At 58.9% G+C, this 19,730-nt stretch overlaps 1 protein-coding gene across 1 annotated transcript; it reads left to right on the plus strand.

Annotated features, from left to right (window-relative positions):
- The first annotated feature begins 611 nt into the window (after positions 1–611).
- PTMA (prothymosin alpha) lies at positions 612–9,621 on the plus strand. Its single transcript, XM_027685802.1, has 5 exons — positions 612–745; positions 4,804–4,875; positions 5,565–5,658; positions 8,203–8,276; positions 8,740–9,621. Exons 1-5 carry the CDS (start codon positions 701–703, stop codon positions 8,785–8,787), a joined length of 333 nt encoding a protein of 110 aa, XP_027541603.1. The 5' UTR covers positions 612–700; the 3' UTR covers positions 8,788–9,621.
- Positions 9,622–19,730: the final 10,109 nt, after the last annotated feature.

A 19,730-nucleotide genomic window follows, 5' to 3' on the forward strand; every position in this document is an offset into this window, starting at 1 on the left:
CCGCCCCTCCCCGCTCCCCCCGGGAGCGGCCGTCGTTGTTGTTGTGCCCAAAGTTTCCGCGGGGCCGAAAACACGGCGCGGTGAGGCTGGGGAGGGGGGGGTGGTTAGCGGGGTACCGAGGAGACAGGGCTGCCCTGCCACCACCGGCAGCCCCGGGGAAGCGGGGTGGGGGGGCGCGCAGCGCCGGTTCTCCCGCATTACTGTTATTCTTATTTTTAACTCTTGTTATTTCCCCCCGCACCCCTCCGCAGGCGGCGGGCGGGAGTGAGGGGAGGGGCAGGGAGGGGGGGGTGCTCCCGCCGCCTCACACGGCGGGAGGGGCGGGGCGGAGGCGGCGGGGGCGGGGGCAGCTCGCGGGGAGGGGGGCGTGGCCTGCGCGCTCGCCGGCGCCCCGCGCCTCGCCCACACGGCTGAGGCCGGGCCCCAACTCATCGCCGCAGTGGCGCCGCCGCCGCCGGGCTCCTTTAAGCGGCCGTGCCCCATTGTTTGCGCCGCGGCCAATGGGCGCCCGGCGGCCGCGGCGCGCGCGGCCAATGGGGCGCGGCGCGGGGCAGCGCGCGCGCCGCCCCCCGGCTCTATAAGAGGGGCCGGCGGCGCCGCGTGAGTCCCCACTGGCTCGCGCAAAGCCATCTTGGCATTGTTCTGCCCGCCCGCCCGCGCCGCCGCAGCCCCGCGCGACACAGCCCCGCACGCCCCCGCCATGTCCGACGCGGCCGTGGACACCAGCGCCGAGATCTCCGCCAAGGTGAGCGACCCGTCGCCGCCTCGCATCCCATGGCTTTTTTTTGTTTTGGTTTTTTCCTTTCCCCCCCGTTTAAATTTTTCTTTCCGAGGGATTTTTGGCGATTTCTCTCCTCTTTTCTTTTTTTTTTCTTTTTTTTTTTGCTAATTTTTTTTTTTTGCCCCCTGCCCGTCCCGCCCCCTCCTCTCCCCCCTTCCCCCTCCGTCCCCCGCGTTGAAGTTGGCGGCGCGGCGCGGTGTGGAGCCGGCGCCGCCGTGCTCGCCGTGCGGGGCTGCCAGCGCCGTTCCTTTGTCTACAGCGTGCGGGAAACGTGCTCGCCGCCCTCGCCGGTACTGCTGAGCCCCTCCGCGCCGCGTCCCGCTCCCTCCAGCCTTCGCGGGGAATAGCAGCCGGCCGTCCCGCCGCGGAGGGACTTGGGGAGCCCGGGGGGGGGACACGCACGGCTGTGCCCCGGCACTCGGCAGCGCTCGCTCATTCAATCTGCGGTACGGGAGCTTGACAGCCCCGTCAAACTTGGGTCCCGCTCGGCCCCGTCCCTGCGGGGGGGCGCGGGGGGAAGCGCTCCGGAACACGCACTGGAGGGTTGGGGGGGCGGTCACTGTTGTGGAGTTGCTGCCGAAAAGGGGGGTGGGGGGTGGTTGCTATTTCGGAGTTGCACCCGGTTGATGCTGGAGGGGCGATTGCGGTGTCGGTGTTACCCCTCGGGGAAGGAGAACAGTTGCTATTTCGGCGTTGCCCCCCCCGGAAGGGGGGGGGGGCAGTTGCTGTATTGGGACTGCCCCTAATGGGGGGTTGCTATTTCGGAGTCGCCCTCCGAGGTGGGGCGGGTGGAGGGTGTGCGCCGGAGCTGCCCGAGGGGTCCGTTGCTATTTTCGGAGTTGCCCCGACGGGGGCACCCCCACGGTGGAGATGCGGTGGGGCTGGGGGCTCCGGCCCGAGCTCCTCGCAGCGGGATAACTTTGCGGCTCGGTGCCGGAGGTGAGGGGAAGCGGGTGGGGAGCGCCGGTACCGGGCGGGAGAGGCTCTCCCGGGAGTCCCCGCTGCGGCTCCCGGCGCACGCCTTTGTCTGCGAGGGGCGGCGGAGCGTCCCCCGGGGGGACCGTGATCCCCGAGCGGTCGCCGTGCGCCCCGCCGAGTCCGGGGCCCCGGACGGGAAAGTTGCGGGGGGACCCGACCCGGGCCGGTGCGTGGGAAAGCGGCGGGAGACGTGCCCGGTGGCCTCCTCACCCCGCGTCCCGGCCGGCTGCGGGTCGCGCCGCTCCCGGGGGAAGCGCAGTTGAAGGGAGAAAAAAACAATACAACGGGGGGGATGGCTCATAAGAAACAGCCAACAAAACGCCGATTTCGTTTTCACTTCTGTTTCCCGCTCCCGCAGCCGTGCCCCCATCCCGCCTGCCCTGTCTCCGCTCCGGGGCCGCCGCTCGGTCTCTGCCGCCTCCGGCTCTCCCGCTGCCGGGAAGCGGCGAGGCGGGTCGATCCCCATCCCTCCCTGGGGGGAACCGGGCCAAGTTCGCCGTTAACCTTCCCCTGCCCTTTACCGCGTGCGGGAAGGGGGCCTTGTCCCTGGCTCGCCCTCCCGGCAGCGGACGGGGGTCCGCGCCGCAGAGCGGGCGGGCGGAGGCGCGCACGGCGGCAAGGTGACCCCCCCCTCCTTCTTCCCCGAGAGGCGCGGAGTCACCGAGGCCGTTCGCCCTCGTCCCGCCTCGTCGTCCGGAGCGCTCCCGGGAGGCGGGGATGGGGCCGGGGGGTCCTGCCCCGCCCCGGCGCCGCCCCCGGCCGGTGCCGCGGGGCGCCCACCACGTGCGGCCCTGGGAGCCGGAGTCCGCCCCCGCTGGGACTACAGCTCCCGGCAGCCCGCGGGGCGCCGCGCTGGCCGCCGGCCAATCAGCGGGGCGCGCAGAGTGGCGCGCGGTTTGAACGGCGGCCGAGCGCGTGGCGGCGCGGGGGTGCCCCCTGCCGGCGGGAGGCGCGGCAGGTCCCGACTGCGGCAGGTCCCGGCTCCCGCCCTTCCCACCGGGATCCTGCCGGGAGCAGGGCCGGGGAGAAGGTGCAGCTCCCCAGAGCGGCAGTGTGCGGCTCCACAGCGCTGCTATTCCGTAGACAAACAGCCTCACCACACCTATAATTAGAGGCTGTGTCCCAGTCTTGGCGCTGAAGCAGCCCTGCTGCTGTACCGGCTCCCGGTCTGGAGGCTCCTGCTCACGTCTGTTTGTGTTGGACTTGGACTGGGAAAGGGAGAAGCTGTGGTGCTCTCTGCAACACTGTTGCTAGCACAAACTTCATGACCTGGCATCGTGATGGTGGTTAAACTGAGAGGGTTTTCAGTGGTGCGGGAAAGGTCAGGGCTGGAGATCTGTCCAGCTAAAATGTCCAAGAGTGAATTGTTCCCTCACTGGGAGAATTGCTTACATTCTGTGAACAACTCCTTTTAAAAAGAACCATCGGGTACAGATGTGGAAACTCTGACTGCTTGATTTGCTGTGTTTAACTTGGGAAATGCTTTACCTCCCTTGTGCCCGCGTGCCTGGTGTGAGGCAGCGGTTGCAGTGCAACGGTGCTTGAGAGGCAAAATGGTTGTGACCAGGCTTGGGGGAATAGGGAAGCTGGAGCTACTGACAGTGTAAAACTGATGGAGCTGGGTAGCATGGAGGAGATGGCCTGGGATTTGTATCTGAGCAGTGAAAAGAGGAGGGAGCTTTTGTGTTTGTTTTACCCCAGACTCCTGGGTTGGTTTGCTTAGGTGAGGTTTGATCAACAAGTGTTGTCACCCCAAAGCTTTCTTCCAGAGAAAGTCTTTCCTCAGCTGGCAGCCTGGCTGTCTCTGGTAACAGCATCTGTGCATTTAAGTACCCTGGTGGTACTTAAAACACCTGTACTGCCTTCCCTGAGCAGCCTGCAGGGGAGTAGAAACCCTCCCAGAACGGAGTAACGTTCGCAGTAGTGCCAGGGCCGTGCTCTTCCCTGCCGATGTTCCCACGAGACAGTGGCTCCACGGGAGTGAAAGTGCTCGCTCGCCCTCCGTGGGCGGCACGGCCGCAGCAAAGGGCAGGCGGGAGGGGGCGAAGCCACCACAGCGGAGCCGGGAGCTCCCAGCAACTTTTAAACACCTCGTGGCCGCTGCCGGAGCTGGCAGTGGCTGTGCCACTGGCACTGGGGAAGGGCCTCTGCTTTCCTTGGCTAGGGTAGTGTTCCTTTGAAGCATCTCGCTCCAGCTGATGAAGGAACAGAAGGGGAGGAGGATGCAAGCAGAGATGCCAGTGTTAAATCCAAGTGTTCTTTATGCGGGAACATAAAGTTGGATCCTCTCAGCCTGTTTGCTGAGCGACTTGGCATGACATTTTGACAGTGATCAATAGCGAAAACACACAAGCTCCTGCTCTCCTCTCTCTGCTCGCTGTGGAGGTTTGAACCGAACTAGCCAGGCACGGCTCTTGGAGCGGTGTAAAAATAGACTTCTTCCCCCACCCCATCCTGTTACACTTCGAGCTGCAAGCTAGATGCCGGAGCCTCCTCTCTGCCACTGTGAGAAAGACCAGGCGTGTAATATTTACTGTGTGCTTTTCCCCAGGCAGGGCAGAGACCACAGCCCCTGCTAATGAGTCCCTGGGATTTGTTCCTGGGGCGAAGGTACCGAGCAGCCATGGCCGCCCGCAGCCCCGGGGCGGCGGAGCCTGTCCCTTGGACAGGGCTGCCGGCTCTCCATGGCATTGCAGGAGCTTGCGTGGACTGTGCTAAGATGGGCAATCAGCCAGCTCTGCTGCTGTTGAGCATATGCAGGCGGCCAGCTCTGTCTGTTTGGGAGCTCAGAGGTGAAACAGAGCAGTCTCTTTTTTAGATAGCTGCTCTCTGGCAAGGCTCACTTGGATTGAGATTCGCCCCCATGTTTTCCCGTTCCCAAGGAGGAGCCAGAACGTGGCGACCAAATCACAGAACAAATCGGTGTGAAGAGAAACCAGCTCCTGCACTCGCTCTCAGACTGTGTTTTTCACACCTGATCTGCAGCTTCTCTGACCCAGGCAACTGGAATTGGGGTGACTTCTCTGCTTTTCTGCTCCTTCCAGGATCTAAAAGAGAAGAAGGAAGTTGTTGAAGAAACAGAAAATGGCAGAGATGCACCGGCCAACGGCAATGCTGTGAGTATGGCTGCAATCTGCAGGGAGAGGCAGCCTTTACACCAATGCCTGTTTGTTTTCCTCTCTCTTCCTACTTTTGCTGCAAGCTTGTCCCCAGCCCTGCTCATGAGACCCCTTCAAATGGCAGCGCTGAGCCCTGCAGAGCCCTCGAACCTTAGGCGCTTCATGTTACACAGATACTCCCCAACCTGTGGGGAGTTCATGTGTGTGCAGAAGGGAAGGGCTGGGCTTGGATCTCCTCCCTGACAGCCCTGTGAGGCTGTCCAGTGCCACCTCCTCCCTAGGGACTGAAAAAAGAGGAAAAAGAAAATAAAAGAACGCCTTGGATTTACAATGTTACTACCAGTTGAGCAGGGAAACACATTGTGTACAAGTAAACCCCTTGGTTTTCTATTTTTAACATGCCAGGGGAAATTCAGTGAACCACATTTCAGTGTGTCACAAGACCCTCTGCAGTCTTTATCTCAAAACTGCAGCCCCAAGTTTTACTATAGGCTTGATCCTTCATGCCTGGGCTGTCTGGGTCAAGTGGAGGCAGGCAGGAAGTGGGACACGCGCCCAGGGCTCCGGTGGGCTGGTGCTTTGCTTTCAGCAGGAAAGATGGGAACACGCACTTGTGCTGAACATCTCTTCCCCCTTCTCCCTTCCCCGGTGCGTTTTTTTAAGTGATGTTTTGTCTTGCCAAGGAGAATGAGGAAAATGGAGAGCAGGAGGCTGACAACGAAGTAGACGAAGAGGAAGAGGAAGGTGGTGAGGAAGAGGACGAGGAGGAAGAGGGTGATGGTAACTTTTCTTTGTTCCTCCCACCCCCATCCCATGGCTGTGTCCTGCCCTGGACAGCGGGCTCCCAGGGAGCAGCATCTCCCCCTCGCGGCTGCGGCCAGACGGCTCCTGCCAGCCAGGCTCGCTCCTTCCTCACTCGCCCAGAGTGCTGGGAGTGAAGTCAGCCTTGAATCCCTTCCAGCAGGTTGAGGGCAGATTCCTTCCTCCCTCCCTCCCTCCCTCTGGCCAGACGGCACCGCACCGCGGCGCTGAATAAGCGCATTAGCCCTTCCGTGCGAGTAGTAAAATCTGCCCTTGACTCTGGTGATCGCAGCGGCTGCTGCAGGTGCGAGCCCCGGCCAGTGGGACAGGGACAGCCCTAGGTGGCCGTACCTTGCCCAGGCACAGAGGATGGCTCACCACCCTTGTTTGTGGAGCAGCGTGCTGAGAGGCTTATGTGGTCCCCTCTCCCAGCCCTTTTCTGGGCTATATGGAAACTGACAGAGGAACCTGTGGCTCTTCCCTGCTCCTCCAACGGGAGTAGACAGGCTTGCTTTGAACCTTCCCTGTCTGCAATGTCCTATGTCTCCCTGCCCTCCCCTGCTTCCTGACCTAACCCAGCCTGGAAGTGGGTTTTGGCAGCAGCGACCAGAAATCCAGCAGTGACTTGCCGAATCACTTCTCACCCTCCCTGCTATTATTTTTTTCCCAAGATCTGCTTGGATGAATAACGTTGTTTATTTTTATCGCTCGTTAAGGCTGTGAGAAAACCATTCTTGTTATGCTGAAATGTACTTGGGGCCCCTGATTAGCTGTTACTAGGTTAATCCCCTGTGAATTTTTGGTTTACGTGCTGACCTACTAACCTGATGGTTAGTTTTAGGAGACAGGGACAGGGCTAGAAATTCAATGACCATTAGACCAGTGACTATTCAAACAGTATGAGTAGGGAAAGCTACCTCCTTTGGAATGGCACTCTCACAGCAGGCTGCTGCGCGCTTTGGTAGGAATTGGCTCACTGGGAAAAACTGGGAATTGTGACCCTCTTCACACTTGAGGTGTTAACCATTGGGGACAGAGTGCAGTGCTGTTATGTGCTGTTGAGCCCATTTACCCTCAGCTCTGCTTTGGGGGTGGAAGAGATGGGGAATACTTACCTCTCCCCACTCCCCTTGGGCAGGAGCAGGGAGGATGCGTGTGCTGCAGGCGCATGTGTGGGGTGGAAGTGTTGCTTGGATACTGCTGTGACAAGCTTGGGGAGCTTCGGTCCCGCAGTGCCAGCCCTGCTCTTCCCAGCTCACCGAGCACAGGCATGATTTGGCACAGAGTGCCTGGAGGTGCTGATGCCTTGCAGGGATCCGGCACGGGCTCTGACCGCTGGCATGGGCTCTGTCTGTCCACGCTTGCTGCCCTCGGGCGATCCCTGCCTGAGAACTGCACCTGAGCGCTGCAGGAGAGAGATTTAAAGGCAGCAAGTACAGCTTGCATCAGCTTTTTTAGCCAAGACTTGCAGCCAAACTCCTGGAGTTTGACAGCAGAGGAGAGCTTGAGGGTATATTTTCCTCACCCATCTCTCCATCCCATCTCATTATTTGCTTTGCTTAAAGCAGCTCAAAGAACTAAAAATGCTCCCAATCAGCTTGGCACTGTCACCTGACCTGCTGGCTGGCCCCATGCATGTGATGGCTGCTGGGGTGTTGATCCATTGCTGGGAGCTAATCTTGGCCCTTCCCGCCACATGGGCCACGCCACGGCTGGGCACACGCCGGGGAGAGGAGAGGGGAAGGGAGGATGGGCTGACCTTAATCCCCCCGGCTGTCCATACGTGTGGCTCGTGGCAGTGATTTAAAGCCAGCTTACTGGCCTTAACGCTCTAAGTTTTAGTAGGGTCTCCTGTTACACAAGAGACTCGTCTCTGCAGCTGAGAAGCTGTTCTGCCTCTGGTCTTGCTCCAGAGCCCCCAAAACTGGCCTAAGGTGACTGACTCAGTCGTTCTGATCCACTGGCCTATTTGAGCTCAAAGTGGGTCAAAGCCCAGAGCTCACTGCTCATCCTCCTGGCTGGCTGTAAGATAAGTTGGAAGCATTTGTTTGCTGTTCTGATAATTAGAAAGTGTTCTGACTCAGAACTAATGCGTTCTGGCTCTCTTAACTCATTAAAGATGGACTAATAGCTGCGAAGGGAAGCAGAAGTAATCTGGAGTGGTTAGGCAGAGCAGCCACTAGAAAGTTTTTTCCTCTCCCTTTTTTCCCCCCTTTTTTGCCGTGATTTCGGTGCTCATGGTAGGTGGTGGTTTTGCCATCCCATTGTCTGTGTTACAAACACAGTGTGAGCCAGACTCGATGCTGCCAATTTCTTATCTCCCCTTTGGTGGGTCACGTAATTTGGGGGATGCCAGGAAAGCCACTGTGTCCTCTCCTGTCCTGAGCAGAGGTTGTGCCAGCTGGGGAGATGGGACATGGCATTGCAGTGTGGGCCTGAGCCAGGATTAAACCCAGATGGGAGGTGCACGGTACTGGAACTCTCCCAGAGGATCTCACATTCCTCCCTTTCTCCTCCGTGCAGGTGAGGAAGAGGACGGTGATGATGACGACGAAGCTGAGGGAGCCACAGGCAAACGGGCAGCTGAGGATGATGAGGTAGGAAGAGCAGGCAACCCCTCAGAGCCACCCATGTCCCTAGAGGGCTTAAAGGGTGTCAGTGGGGCTGGAGAGGCCAGGCTGGCTCCGGGGCTGGGATGCCCTGCCTGTGCACTCTGTGTCTCTCTGGGGACACAGCCCAATTCCACGTATTTATACACTGGCCTGGTTAGTGGGGTGTCTACTCCCACTGAGTGGAGCTGCTGGTCCTCGGTTGGGGAGCCCCTGGGTGCTCATGGCAGGCTGGGACAGGGGTGGGTGTTCAGGGGCTCCCCAAGCTGGCTGTGAGAGAGGATGTTGCCTGAGGGGGGAGAAACACTTGTGTTGCTCTGACCTTGTCCCTGGGGCAGGAGGGGGACCCAAAACCCTCCCTTGCCTCACTCCCTGCCTTTATGTGGCTCTCACCAGCCCCTAGCACCCCCTCACCCTGTCCCCTCTCCTGATGGCTTTGCTTTCCCCTCAGGATGACGACGTCGATCCCAAGAAGCAGAAAACCGACGAAGATGACTAGGCAGCAAATTATTATTATTTTTTTTTTTAAATAAGGAGGAAAACAAACCAACAAAAAAAGGCCAGCGCGTCCTCTTCACCCTCGGGTCCCCCCCTTGGGACTCCTGTTGCAACCCCCCTTTTCCCACACACGCCCCCCCTTCCTCCCCCCTCCGCCGTGGTCATCCTCACCAAGTAGAGTGAACCCCGTTCCCGGCCCCCCGGCGCGGCGCTGCCACTCAACGAACATGAAATGATTCGCCCGTTAGCGGGGAGAGAAAAACCCCCCTTCCCCCCACAGAACCCCTCCCCCCCAAGCACCAAAACTTCAAGGCCCTGCTTTCTTTCTTAAAAGTACTTTAAAGGAGAATTTGTTTGTATTTTTTATTTACATTTTATATTTTTGTACATATTGTTAGGAGGTCCGCCATTTTTAAGTGATCTCGGATTGACCAAAAGGGGGGCTTTGAAGTGTATATCTCTCTTGTTACCTATCTCTGACTTTACTTGTGGTGTGACCAGGCCCAAACCATTATCTCAAAGGAGAATAAAACAAAACCTTGTAAAAAAAAAAATTAAAAAAAAAAGACAAAAATGCAAAAAAAAAAATTTACAATCTTATTCTGAGCATTCCAGTAACTTTTTTTGTGTATGTACTTTAGCTGTACCATAGATCGTGGTTTGTATGAGGTGGCAAGGCCAAAGATAAAAAGGTTTTCTTTTTTTTTTTTTCTGTCTATGAAGTTGCTGTTTATTTTTATTTTTTTCTTTTTTTTTTTGGCCTGTTTGATGTATGTGTGAAACAATGTTGTCCAACAATAAACCGGAATTTTATTTTGCTGAGTTGTCCTAACAAGGCTGCCTCCCAACTGCTGCTTTTTGTTTTGGTTTTCATTTGTTTTAGTTTATTTCTTTCTCCCCTTTTCTCTCCTTTCTTTCTTTGCTTTGGACTTGGGTTGGGAAGAGAGAGAGAGGATAGAGGGGTGCAGGGTGTTGATGGGGAGAGCCTGGGGGCTGTGCTGTCCTCCTGCTGCTGTTGGGACAGGAGAGGCAGCGTGTTTTCATGGCTGTATTCCCGTGGAGAGCTGCAATTGAGTCTCCAGCATGGCCTCTGCATGATCCCGCATGGTCTGGCTGCCCTGGGCAAGCAGTAGGGATGGGTCAGACAGGGAAACCATCAGGGATACAGGCAGTGAGCTGGGGGGTGTGGGAATGGGCTGCTCAGTGATTGTCCCTCTGCAACCAAACTTGTTGGGGATTGTTTGGCTTGTGCAGTGGGGATGAGAAACCCACCCCAAAAATCCTTCCTTGCAGTGTCTGCTGCAGGTGAGTGACCCCCAGGTGTGGTGTGGTGTGGTGAGTGCTCTGGCCGAGCAAATGCCTTCCCTCCCTGGGGGCTTGTTTACAGCATCACTGGCAAACAGGGTAGGATGCAAGTGCTGAAGGAGGCAGCAGGGATTGGATTCAGCCAGAACTGATCCCAGAGGGATATTCCAGCCTGCACTAGGCAACCCAGCAACTTGTGGAGTGCTAGGGTAGAGGTTTGGTGGTGGGACCCCGGGAAGGCAGCTGGGGTTTGTCTGTCTGCTTTAATCAAAGCAAAATGCTGTAACTTAGACTAAGCCTCTGCTGCTTTGCTCCTAATCTTCCTCCAATTCATTTTTCCTCCTTCCTCTAGGGCATTGGAGCTTGGAAAAGCTCAAGCCTGCTCTGCCAGGGGTGTGGAGACCAGGAACCTGCCTTGTATCTGCTCCCAAACCCTCGCCCGGGCTCCAGGGAGTTCCCTTTCCCTGCTGATCCAGGCTGTGCCAAAGCCTGACCAGATGGTCTCGTTTCCTCCTCTCACGCTGCAATCCTGGCAGTCAAGTGTTCAGATGCTGGGAGATGATTCCTATTTTACTTTTTTTCAAAAAAAAAAAGAGGAACCAACTGCATTTAATGCAGTGGCTGGGAGGGTCACAGACCCTCCTGATCCCTGGGAGCAGCCAGGTCACTTACCCTGTACTTACACCTGTGGCAAATAAGCTCAAAATCTGGCTTTTTGTCCTTAATTGTCCCACTAGTTGTGGTGCTGGCTGTGTGTTACTGGGTGATGGGGAGCTCCTGGCAGGGCCGGGGGCAGGTTTGGTTATCCAGTGCTCCGATGTCCGCCATGGGATCTGACATCATGGGAGTGGCTGAGTGTCACCATGCTGCTGGGTGGTGCTTTGTAGTGCAGTGCTGGGAGTTGTGTCTGTGCCCTCACCACAGCTGCCACAGGCACAGCTCCTGCAACCTCGATGGGATGGGATCCCATGGGATGGGCTTCACCGGTGCAAGATTCAAGTTGGTACTTGCAGATTTGCAAGACAAATTATTCAAATAAGTTTCTGCAGCCGAGTAGACAAGAGCTGGCTCCAAGAGTCGCTGAAATGTGAGGACGCCACACGCACAGGATTGAGGCTCCAGTGGGCAGATTTTGGGGAAGCAGTGGCCCCACTGCCACTATTGCAGAGCAAGACCTGTCCTATGCCCTGTAGCCCCCAAAACCTGAGGGCATTGGATAGTAGGGTCCACTTTGGTGTGGGGTGGGGTAAAACTGCAGGCTGCCCCTGGCCTTGCAGCTGGACAGGCTGATGATGGGTAGGGCATGGAGCAGCTGGGGGTGAGGAGAGGATAGGTTGGAGGAGACCCTCAGCCCCACAGCTCCTGGTCTCCACCCGGCTGCTGTGAGCCCCCTGTGGCCACTGGTGATGGAGAGGGCAAACCCCAATCCCTCACCTCCATCTGCCCCGGTGTTTCTATGCCCAATTTCTACTCCCTTGTGGCTCAGTCCCAGGGAGCCTGGCAGGCCCTGCCACCCTGTGACCCCCGGATGTGCTTCCACCGGGAGGGGCTGGGCTGGTCCCAGCTCTGGGGCTGAGTCCGGACCCAGCTCAGTGCATGAGGCACTGCAGGGTCCTGCCCAGCCACTCCCCGCACAGGGCACTGCCAGGCAGCCAATCCCGCACTGCCACCTGTCCCTCCCTCCCTCCCTCCACCAATCACAGTCAAGCAGCACACAGGCCCAGCCAATCAGGTCCTGCCACCCATCTCTCCTCCACAGCCAACCACGTGCTGCCACTTGTCCATGCTCATGTGCTCCCTGTGCACAGAGCCCACCAATCACAGCATGAGGGGCACTGCTCCGAGCCAATCCGGAGCTGCTGCCTGCTGGCTGTCCTGGCCAATCAGGGGTGGCCACACCCTGCCAAGGGGTATAAAGGCCCCTCAGTGCTGGGCCCTGCATTTGCGGTTGGTTGTCCTGGAGTAGAGGGTGGTGGTCCTTTGGAAGAGCCTCCTGCCTGTGGCTCACAGAGGGGATGCAGGTTGGGGTGTGGCACTTTGTCTCGTCTGGTGCCCGATGCCACAGAGGGTGTCTGGGTGAATCCAAAATGCTGCGGGGAATGCTCACCTGGATGATGTCTTGGGGCAAGGGACCAGGAGCAGCAGGTCCTGCTTAGCAGGAGACGGCTTGCAGTGCCAGCTGAAGGCACCTCTGAGGATCTTGGAGATGGTCTCCCTGGTGAGCTGACTTCATGCCAGGGGCTGCCCAGGGTGACCCTGGGGAGTCCCACCTGCTTCTGGTGTGCAGGAGATGATCCAACCACTGCCTGGCAACCAGAGCTGGGCCCTGTGGGGGCTGATGCCATGGGACTGGAGGTGAAGAGCATGAGCCCTCGTGTGCCTTCAGGCATGGTGAGGTGCTGGGCCCTCGCCCAGAAGAGCAGAAGAGCTGCCTGTGCTGCCCCTCACCTGCAGAAACCATGCATCTTGAGGGATCCGAATCCTTCCTGGACTGCTGATCCTGCTGGTTCTGGAGGCCATGGAGGCAGATGGCTGAAGCTGCTCTGGGGTGTGCCAGCTGGCTGCTGGCCACTGAAGGTAGCCAAGGTAGCTCCCAAAAGTGACCATCAGGAGAGCTGCAGGGTGCCTCGTACGAGCCTGGAGGGACTTGGGCTGTGCCGATGTGCACTGGTGGCCTCTTTGGCCAAGGGCAGCCCTTCCCAAGGATTCTGCTGTGCCTGAACCTCAGCTGGAGCCACCTATGTGTGGCTGAACATCCAGGTGAACTGAAAGCAGCCTCCACGTGGTTGGCCTGAAACTCAGCACACCAGTGGAGCTGCTGCCAGGGGTCAAAGCCAGCGAGACCAGTGGAGCTGAGCCCATACCCTGAGGACAACTTGGACTGAGCCTGGACCAGCAGACCTGTCTCCAGTCCTGACCTGCCCATAGTGGGTTAGGACCTGTTGCATCAGCACAAGCTTGTCCTGCACCAGCTGTAGCTTTCAGTTAGCCTCATCCAAAAATTCTTGTTGCATCTTGACAACCTTCATGAAATTTGGAGCACCTTGGGGGCTCGGTGAAGAACCTGCCTGTGGGGAATGCAGGTCTTGGACTGCACTTAGACACAGGCTGGTGTTACTGGTACAGTGTCTGGGCAAACAATTGGCTTAAAGAGTCTGATGAGTGGAACTGCCTTCCAGGCATGACTTCTCAAGATCACAAACCCAGAAGCACTTTTGGATGGTTGCTGTCGAAAATAGACACAAAGAGCTGATCCTCTGGCAGAGCAATTGCCACCTGGCTCAGGGTGCGAGGTGTCCCAGAGGAGCAGACCCCTCGGGGGTAGGCTACGGAAGCCCAGGGTCCTCGGCCAGTCTTGGCTCAACCCACATAACAAAGATGTGCCTCCTAAATGGAGCAGGGACATCAGTGAGCATGGCCTGAGAGCTGCCTGGTGTGGGCAGGAGAGCCCAGCCCAGGCTGAAGAGCAGATGTAAGACATCTAGTTCCTTGTCCTTGGCTGCCACATCCCCCTCGGTGAGCCAGGGCAGGCCTGGGCCTGGGCCCTGACTTGGCAGTCCTCAGCCCAGTGGAGATCCCCGAGCTCTGAAACCCAGGTGGATGTTAGTCCCTGCTGCCAGGTCTGCTTGGGGCCACCACCCCAATCCTTCCCCACTATCAGGTGGGAGCCTTGGAGAGGGAGCAGAGCTGGGGTGCCTGGGGCTCCTCCTGCACAGAGTCCTGTGCTGATGCTGCTCCAGTTTGTCTGGCTGAGCTGATCCTCTCCAAAGACCCAGAGATCAGGAGGAAGGGCTGTGGGGGACCCTCAGCTTTGCTTACCCCAGTGAGGGCTGTGCCTCCTGTTCACAGCTGGCTGGGGAGCCCCAGAGGGAGGGGTGGTGGACTGAGAGGCCACTCTGCACTTGGCTGTGCTACGTGTGGCCCAGGAAGAGACCTGGGAGGAAGTGTTTAGTGCTGCCCTTCAGAGCAGATGGGGACCTGGAGAGGCTCTTGCATTCCTTTCGTAAGAAAGCACAATGCAAGGGGGGCAGCTGGGGGATGAGAAAGCTCAGCTCAATTAGCCCTTGGAGTCTCCACAGGAGTAGAGACATTGGGTTGTAAATCCACAGGGATGGGATCTTCGCATGTGTCCTTTCCTGCCCGGGAGGGAGGCCTGAAGGTGAGGGGCTGTGCCTCTCCTGAGTGCCAACTGTGTGTTGGGTGGGGGTGTAGGTCCTCCAGCATGCTTTGGGCACGGGGGTGCCTTTACTCTGTGGGCATCTCCCTGGGTTCCTCTCCTGTGCTGCAGGCAGAACAGGCTCCTGGCCCTGCTCCTTCAGGGAACTGGAAACCAGCACCCCTCTGTCAGGGCTCAGGGCAGGAGGTGGGAGTGCTGCAGCTTGTGCCCAAAGCCGGAGACCTGAATGCTCAGGGACCCCTGAGCCACGCTGAGGAGGACGACGACCCACAGTGTGTGAAAAGTACCTGCTCCCTGGGCACTGCCAGACTCCGGATCCACAGGCAGAGAAGGGATATTGCTCCCAATTTCCCAGCTGAAGTGGCAGAGAGTATGGTCCTGCATGGAGCTGGGGATCCTGACCAGGGTTGTCTCTGCCACCAAGTGAGGCCCCAAAGGCACACAAGGGCTCAGAGCAGCTGCCATGGGGTGCACCCACCCTGCAGGGATGGGTGCAGAGCCAAACTCCAACAACTGCAGGGACTGGCTTTTTATTCTGGGGCAAACCCCCTCAGCCCTGTTTATCACCCCCAAGGTGAGGATGTGCTGCCTCCCTGGGGACATCCCCCCAGTGCAAAGCTCCATCCCTGGGATGGACTGTGGGACAAGGCTGCAGCTCTGGGGTGATGTCCTGGGAGGTAAGAAGTGGGCAGGAGTGGAAGATGGGACTCTGCTGTGGGAAGGGATGAGCATGAGACACCTGCCCTCAAAGAGGCGCTGAAGCTGGTGCTCCTTGCACCCTGTGCTGCCCCATGAGGTGACCAGGGGCCCTCCACAGAGCGGGCCTCCACACAGCTCCCCAGTAATGGCTGGGAGCTGCGTTTGGCCATGGGGAGCCCCACTGGGCTGTTTGCCGTGGCCTTGGGCTCGAGGGACTTGTGCATCCCCGGTTTGGCAAGGGTAGGGTCGAAAGGATGAAGGCAGGCATGAGGCACGGGGAGGTGCCGGTGCCCGTGGAGTTGCCGGGACACTTCACCCCGCGGCAGGAGCAGACCCAGCGCTCACCGTGTGCCCGCTGGCATCCCCGAGGGCTCGGCGCTGGGGTGTCCAGCCCAGCGCAAGGGCCGCTCCTCCCTTGGGGTAGAGCTGGTGGTATGTCCCATCCCGGATGACCCGCCAGCCTGTCAGGTCACCGAGGCGGTGACCACAACCAGCGCCCTCCCGCTCGCCACCCGCGCCGTGCAGCCCGCGCAGCCGAGGCACCAGCGCTGTCTTGCAGCACCATCTAGTGCTGCGGGATGGGGAAACCCAGCACTCCCCCCGAGAGCCACAGCAGCACCGTGGGGACAGGCCATGGCTGTCCCGTGTCCCTGGGTCCTGCTGCCAAGGCCGACCTGCCAGGGAAGCGAGCCAGGCTGTTGGGGATGGGGATGAACAGGCGGCACAGCGCGGCTGCTGGCCTGGGGCAGCCGGAACTACCTCCCCCGTGCTCCTGCTCTGTGCCAGGGAATTTCCTGCAAGGATTCTGGGAAACATCAAGGGGTGCAGACGTTCCCAGTTCCTGAGTCAAATGTATCTGGCTGCTGGTTTTGCCTCCTCCCCCGATGGAAATTGGGCCTCTGCCCTCTCCTTGGAATACTTTTGCTTTTCCATCAGCCAGGTGACTCCAGCTCTTGTCAGTCCTTTGCCCTCTGGGTCTTCACATCACTCTTGTGGTTTCTTCCTGCATTCCCAGATTAGCTGGTGTGAGCAGGACCCCTTCCCACAATTTGTCACTGTCCCCCTTTTTCACACTTGAGGCAATGTCAGACCTCTCCAGCCTGACTTTGGGGACACCAGGACCATTACACTGTCCTCTCCTTCCCTTGCTCCGTGTCTCCAGCTTGTCCCTTCTCAGCTCCTCATCCCTCCTGGGTGTCTGCCACACTCCTTGCCCTGCCTGGCACTGGGGTGCTGGGAGAGCAGGCAGAATTTTGGTATGGGGAGGACGGTGCAGGCAGGACTTTGGCACAGAGCTGGATGCCATAAGAACTGAATGCTCTTCCAGGGGGGCCATGGTGATGGCTGGTCCCACTCCCAGAGCACTGCTGTGCATGTGGGTGTCAGATATGCAGTCGGATGAGGCAGCTGCTGATCCCCAACAGGGATCACACCCAGGTCTGGTGGCACTGAGGAGCTGGTGGCCAGAGGCTCCCTAGGGCAGGAGGAATTGGGCGGCTTGGACTGAAAAAGGGCCCTTTGAGTCCTGTCTCTACCTCAGCCGCCCTCCTCTCCTTGGGGGCAGCCCCAAAATCCCCCTGTCTGGGCAGTTCATTGCCAGGGTGGTGCTCTGCCTGCACGGTCAGGGTAACCGAGGGGTGGGATCCGTGCCCCACAGAAGAGGCGGAGGGACTCAAACCTTCCCAGCCCTCCTGTGCTCCTGGGGGACAATGGAGCCGGGTGAGGTGGGGTGAGATGGTGCTGACCCCTCAGGCTGCCCGTGGCCACCACGCTGTGTCCGCTGCCACGCTCTGCCCGCGCCGCCGGCGCCCGCAGGAAGGTAAGAGTAGCAAAGCAGACACCGAACGTAACGTGGCCCTGGGCTGTTTGTGCGCCTTTTGTTCGGCAGCACCTTTCATGAATCAGCTAATTAACCACGTTAGGACGGCTCTGCTTCCCCGCCTGAGCTTTATTGGGCAGGGCAGATCTGGGGCACGTGCCAGCAGGAGCCCCAGTCGGCTCTGCCAGGCAGTCAGGCAGCTGAGGGCTCCCACAGCAGCCGAGGTAGGTGACTCCCTGAAGGGGTGCTGGCCATGGGCAGAGGGTGTGAGAGCCCTGTTCCAGTCACCCTCATTGCAGGCAAGAGCCCCATGCACTCGGGGGCAGGGTCCTGCCTTGCAGCCATGCCTGTGTTTCAGGGAACCTTATGGTGTGATGGACCCAAAACCGTGCAGAGAGCTCCCCTGAAGACAAAAGAGTTTTGTGCATCACCCTCCTCCCTCGCTTTTACTCAGCAGCTGTGCTACAGCCCAGCTTGGAGGGTTCCCAGGTGAAGACATGGTTGGAGGGCGGTGAAGATGTAGCTTTACCCCCAATCTCTCTGTGCCAGCACCTGGGCTGTGCACAGCTCCCTCCACTTCCCGGCGTGTCTCTGTGGCCTCTAACTGGGTGCCCAGGCTCTGCAGTGCCGCCCTGCCCTCTCTGCCAGGTTTCCACAGGCTGCCAGTGGGGCTCACAGCCCTCCCGACGTGGGGCTGTCCGGCTGGCAGGGAGCAGCCTCTGAGCACATTCCCTGCCCCAGGGCTCTCGCAGGAACAAATGCCCTGTGCGTGCCGGCGGCTGGAAGGCTCTGGTGCCTGCCATGGGAGCTGCTGAGGCCAGAACACCCCGGCTGTGAACAATGAGCCGGGGAAAGCCGCGGCTGCCGGCCGGGATTCAGCGGCTGCTGCCGAATCCGGCCGGTTCCTCTCCCAAGCGCTGCTTGTTCGGCCAGGAGCCGATGGCTCCAGCGAGCGCCGGGAGGCAGCAGCTCCAGGTAAGCCAGGGTTTTTGTGAGTGGCTGGGCTTTGGGCAAGGCCCTGTGTAGTGAGAGGCTCCTCGTGGCCCAGCCAGGTCCTACCCTCAAAAATTGCCCCTCTCCCACAATACAGCCCTCCCCTTGTGCAGAGCCCTGCATGTGGAACAGGCTGGAGGAAGTTTCCCTGCCAAGGCTGTGAAATTCCAGGTGGGAACTTTTTTGGTAAATAAAAGAGGGAATTGCTGTATTGGTCCCCCAACCCACTTCTCACCCTCAACCTTTGCACAGAGGGTGAGATGGGGCTGCCCTTGTGTCACAGCCAGAACCACCCTAGGGACACGGATGGGTGGTGGCAGTGGTGACACCTGCACCCCTGACCTTCTGGTCTGCTCTTGTACTTTCCAGCCACACTTTTCCCTTTGCTGGCACCTTTGCTGCCCCAGAGCCACGTTGACCGTGTCTCCTGCTCCTTCTCCCAGGGCTCCCAAATCCTGTCAGCCCCACAGGGAGGGGACCTGCAGCTGCCTGGGCCAAGCACAGGCTCCTGTTCTGAGCACAGCAGGGCCCTTTGCCTGGGTTTTGGGTGGTGTCTGGTCAGACCCCACTGTCCCCCCTGCCCTACCGGGGCATTTCTGCCGGCTGGCTCCGGGCCCCTGGTCTCCCCTGGTCCTGCCTTTTGCTCCACTGATTCCGCCAGGGAGGCTGATCCCGGCACTGGGGGACACTGGGAGAGGCTGGTCCAGGACCAGGAGCGGGTGAGCTGCTCCCAGCTATTTCCCACGAAGCCACTGGAGGGCGGCAGTGACCCGCCGCAGAGGGGCCCGCCAGCTCCAACTGGGCAAACTGGGGCAATTCGGGCAGGGCGGGCGCGGGCGGGGCGGGAAGGGGCTCCGGAGGTCCCCCCAGGCCGTCTCAGGGCCCGCGTCCCTCCAGGACCTTATCGCAGGGCTGCTTACCCCATGTCGGTGGTCTCTTAAAGCCCCGCGGAGCCTCCAGGGGCCCCGCAGGGAGCACGTCCCGCAGGCGCCGGGGAGGTCAAGCGGGTGTGGGAGTTCCAAGCTTGTTTCATAGAATAGTTTGGGTGGGAAGGGACCTTTAAAGGTCACTTAGTCCAACCCCCCTGCCATGAGCTGGGACATCTCCAACCAGTGAGGTGCCGATGGGGTGACCTGTTCTACTGCTTCATCACCCTCATTGTAAGAAATGTCTGCCTTATATCTAGTATAAATTGACCCTCCTTTAAAGCCATCACCCCTTGTCGTATTGCTACGGACCCTGCTAAAAAGTCTGTCCCCATCTTTCTTATGGACCCCCTTCAAGTACTGGAAGGCTACAAAAAGGTCTCTCTGGAGCCTTCTCCAGACTGAACAATCCCAGCTCTCAGTCTGTCTTCACATGAGAGCTGTTCCTCCCCTCTGATCATTTTTGTGGCCTCCTCTGTACCCCCCTCCAACAGAGGCAGAATCATCTCCCTTGACCAGCTGGTCATGCTGCTTTGGATGCAGCCCAGGATACAACAGGCCCTTAGAAGAACAGGCACCCAGGGTAGACTCAGTCCCACTGGGAACATCTGTCCCTTTGTTCTGGGTCCTGGTTGTAGCTGAGCTTGGCAGAGGAGGTGCCTGCTCCCTGTCTCTGCTGGAATCTCCCATGTGGGTCTACAGAACATGTGCCCTAGAACACACAGAGGCACCTGCTCTCAAGACCCTCAACCTTTTTAATTTTTCCTATTTGGATACCTTTTGTCCCTCCTCTGACTGAGGTACCACCCTCACTGGGTGTCATTCATGCTGGGTGCAGTTTCAGTTGATGTCTTTGTTTGAAGGCTGGCCCAGGATGGCTCATGCTGCTGCCAAGACTCTGCCCTGTGAGTGCCACAGGCTGAGATCCATCAGTGAGGCTCATGAGAAAGCTGCTACAGTGGCTAGTGAGAATTAGTGGTCCAGCTTCAATCCCCCTAAAAAATATTTACACTGTATCCCCTCCC

Source organism: Neopelma chrysocephalum, unplaced genomic scaffold, assembly GCF_003984885.1.
Source record: "Neopelma chrysocephalum unplaced genomic scaffold, ASM398488v2 Primary Assembly neopelma1_69, whole genome shotgun sequence".
NCBI lineage: Eukaryota > Metazoa > Chordata > Aves > Passeriformes > Pipridae > Neopelma > Neopelma chrysocephalum.

Coding starts and splice junctions, on each gene's coding strand:
- PTMA (XM_027685802.1), top strand. CDS start 701: ATGTCCGACGCGGCCGTGGACACCAGCGCCGAGATCTCCGCCAAG. Junction 746..4,803: donor GCGCCGAGATCTCCGCCAAG/GTGAGCGACCCG, acceptor TGCTCCTTCCAG/GATCTAAAAGAGAAGAAGGA. Junction 4,876..5,564: donor CACCGGCCAACGGCAATGCT/GTGAGTATGGCT, acceptor CTTGCCAAGGAG/AATGAGGAAAATGGAGAGCA.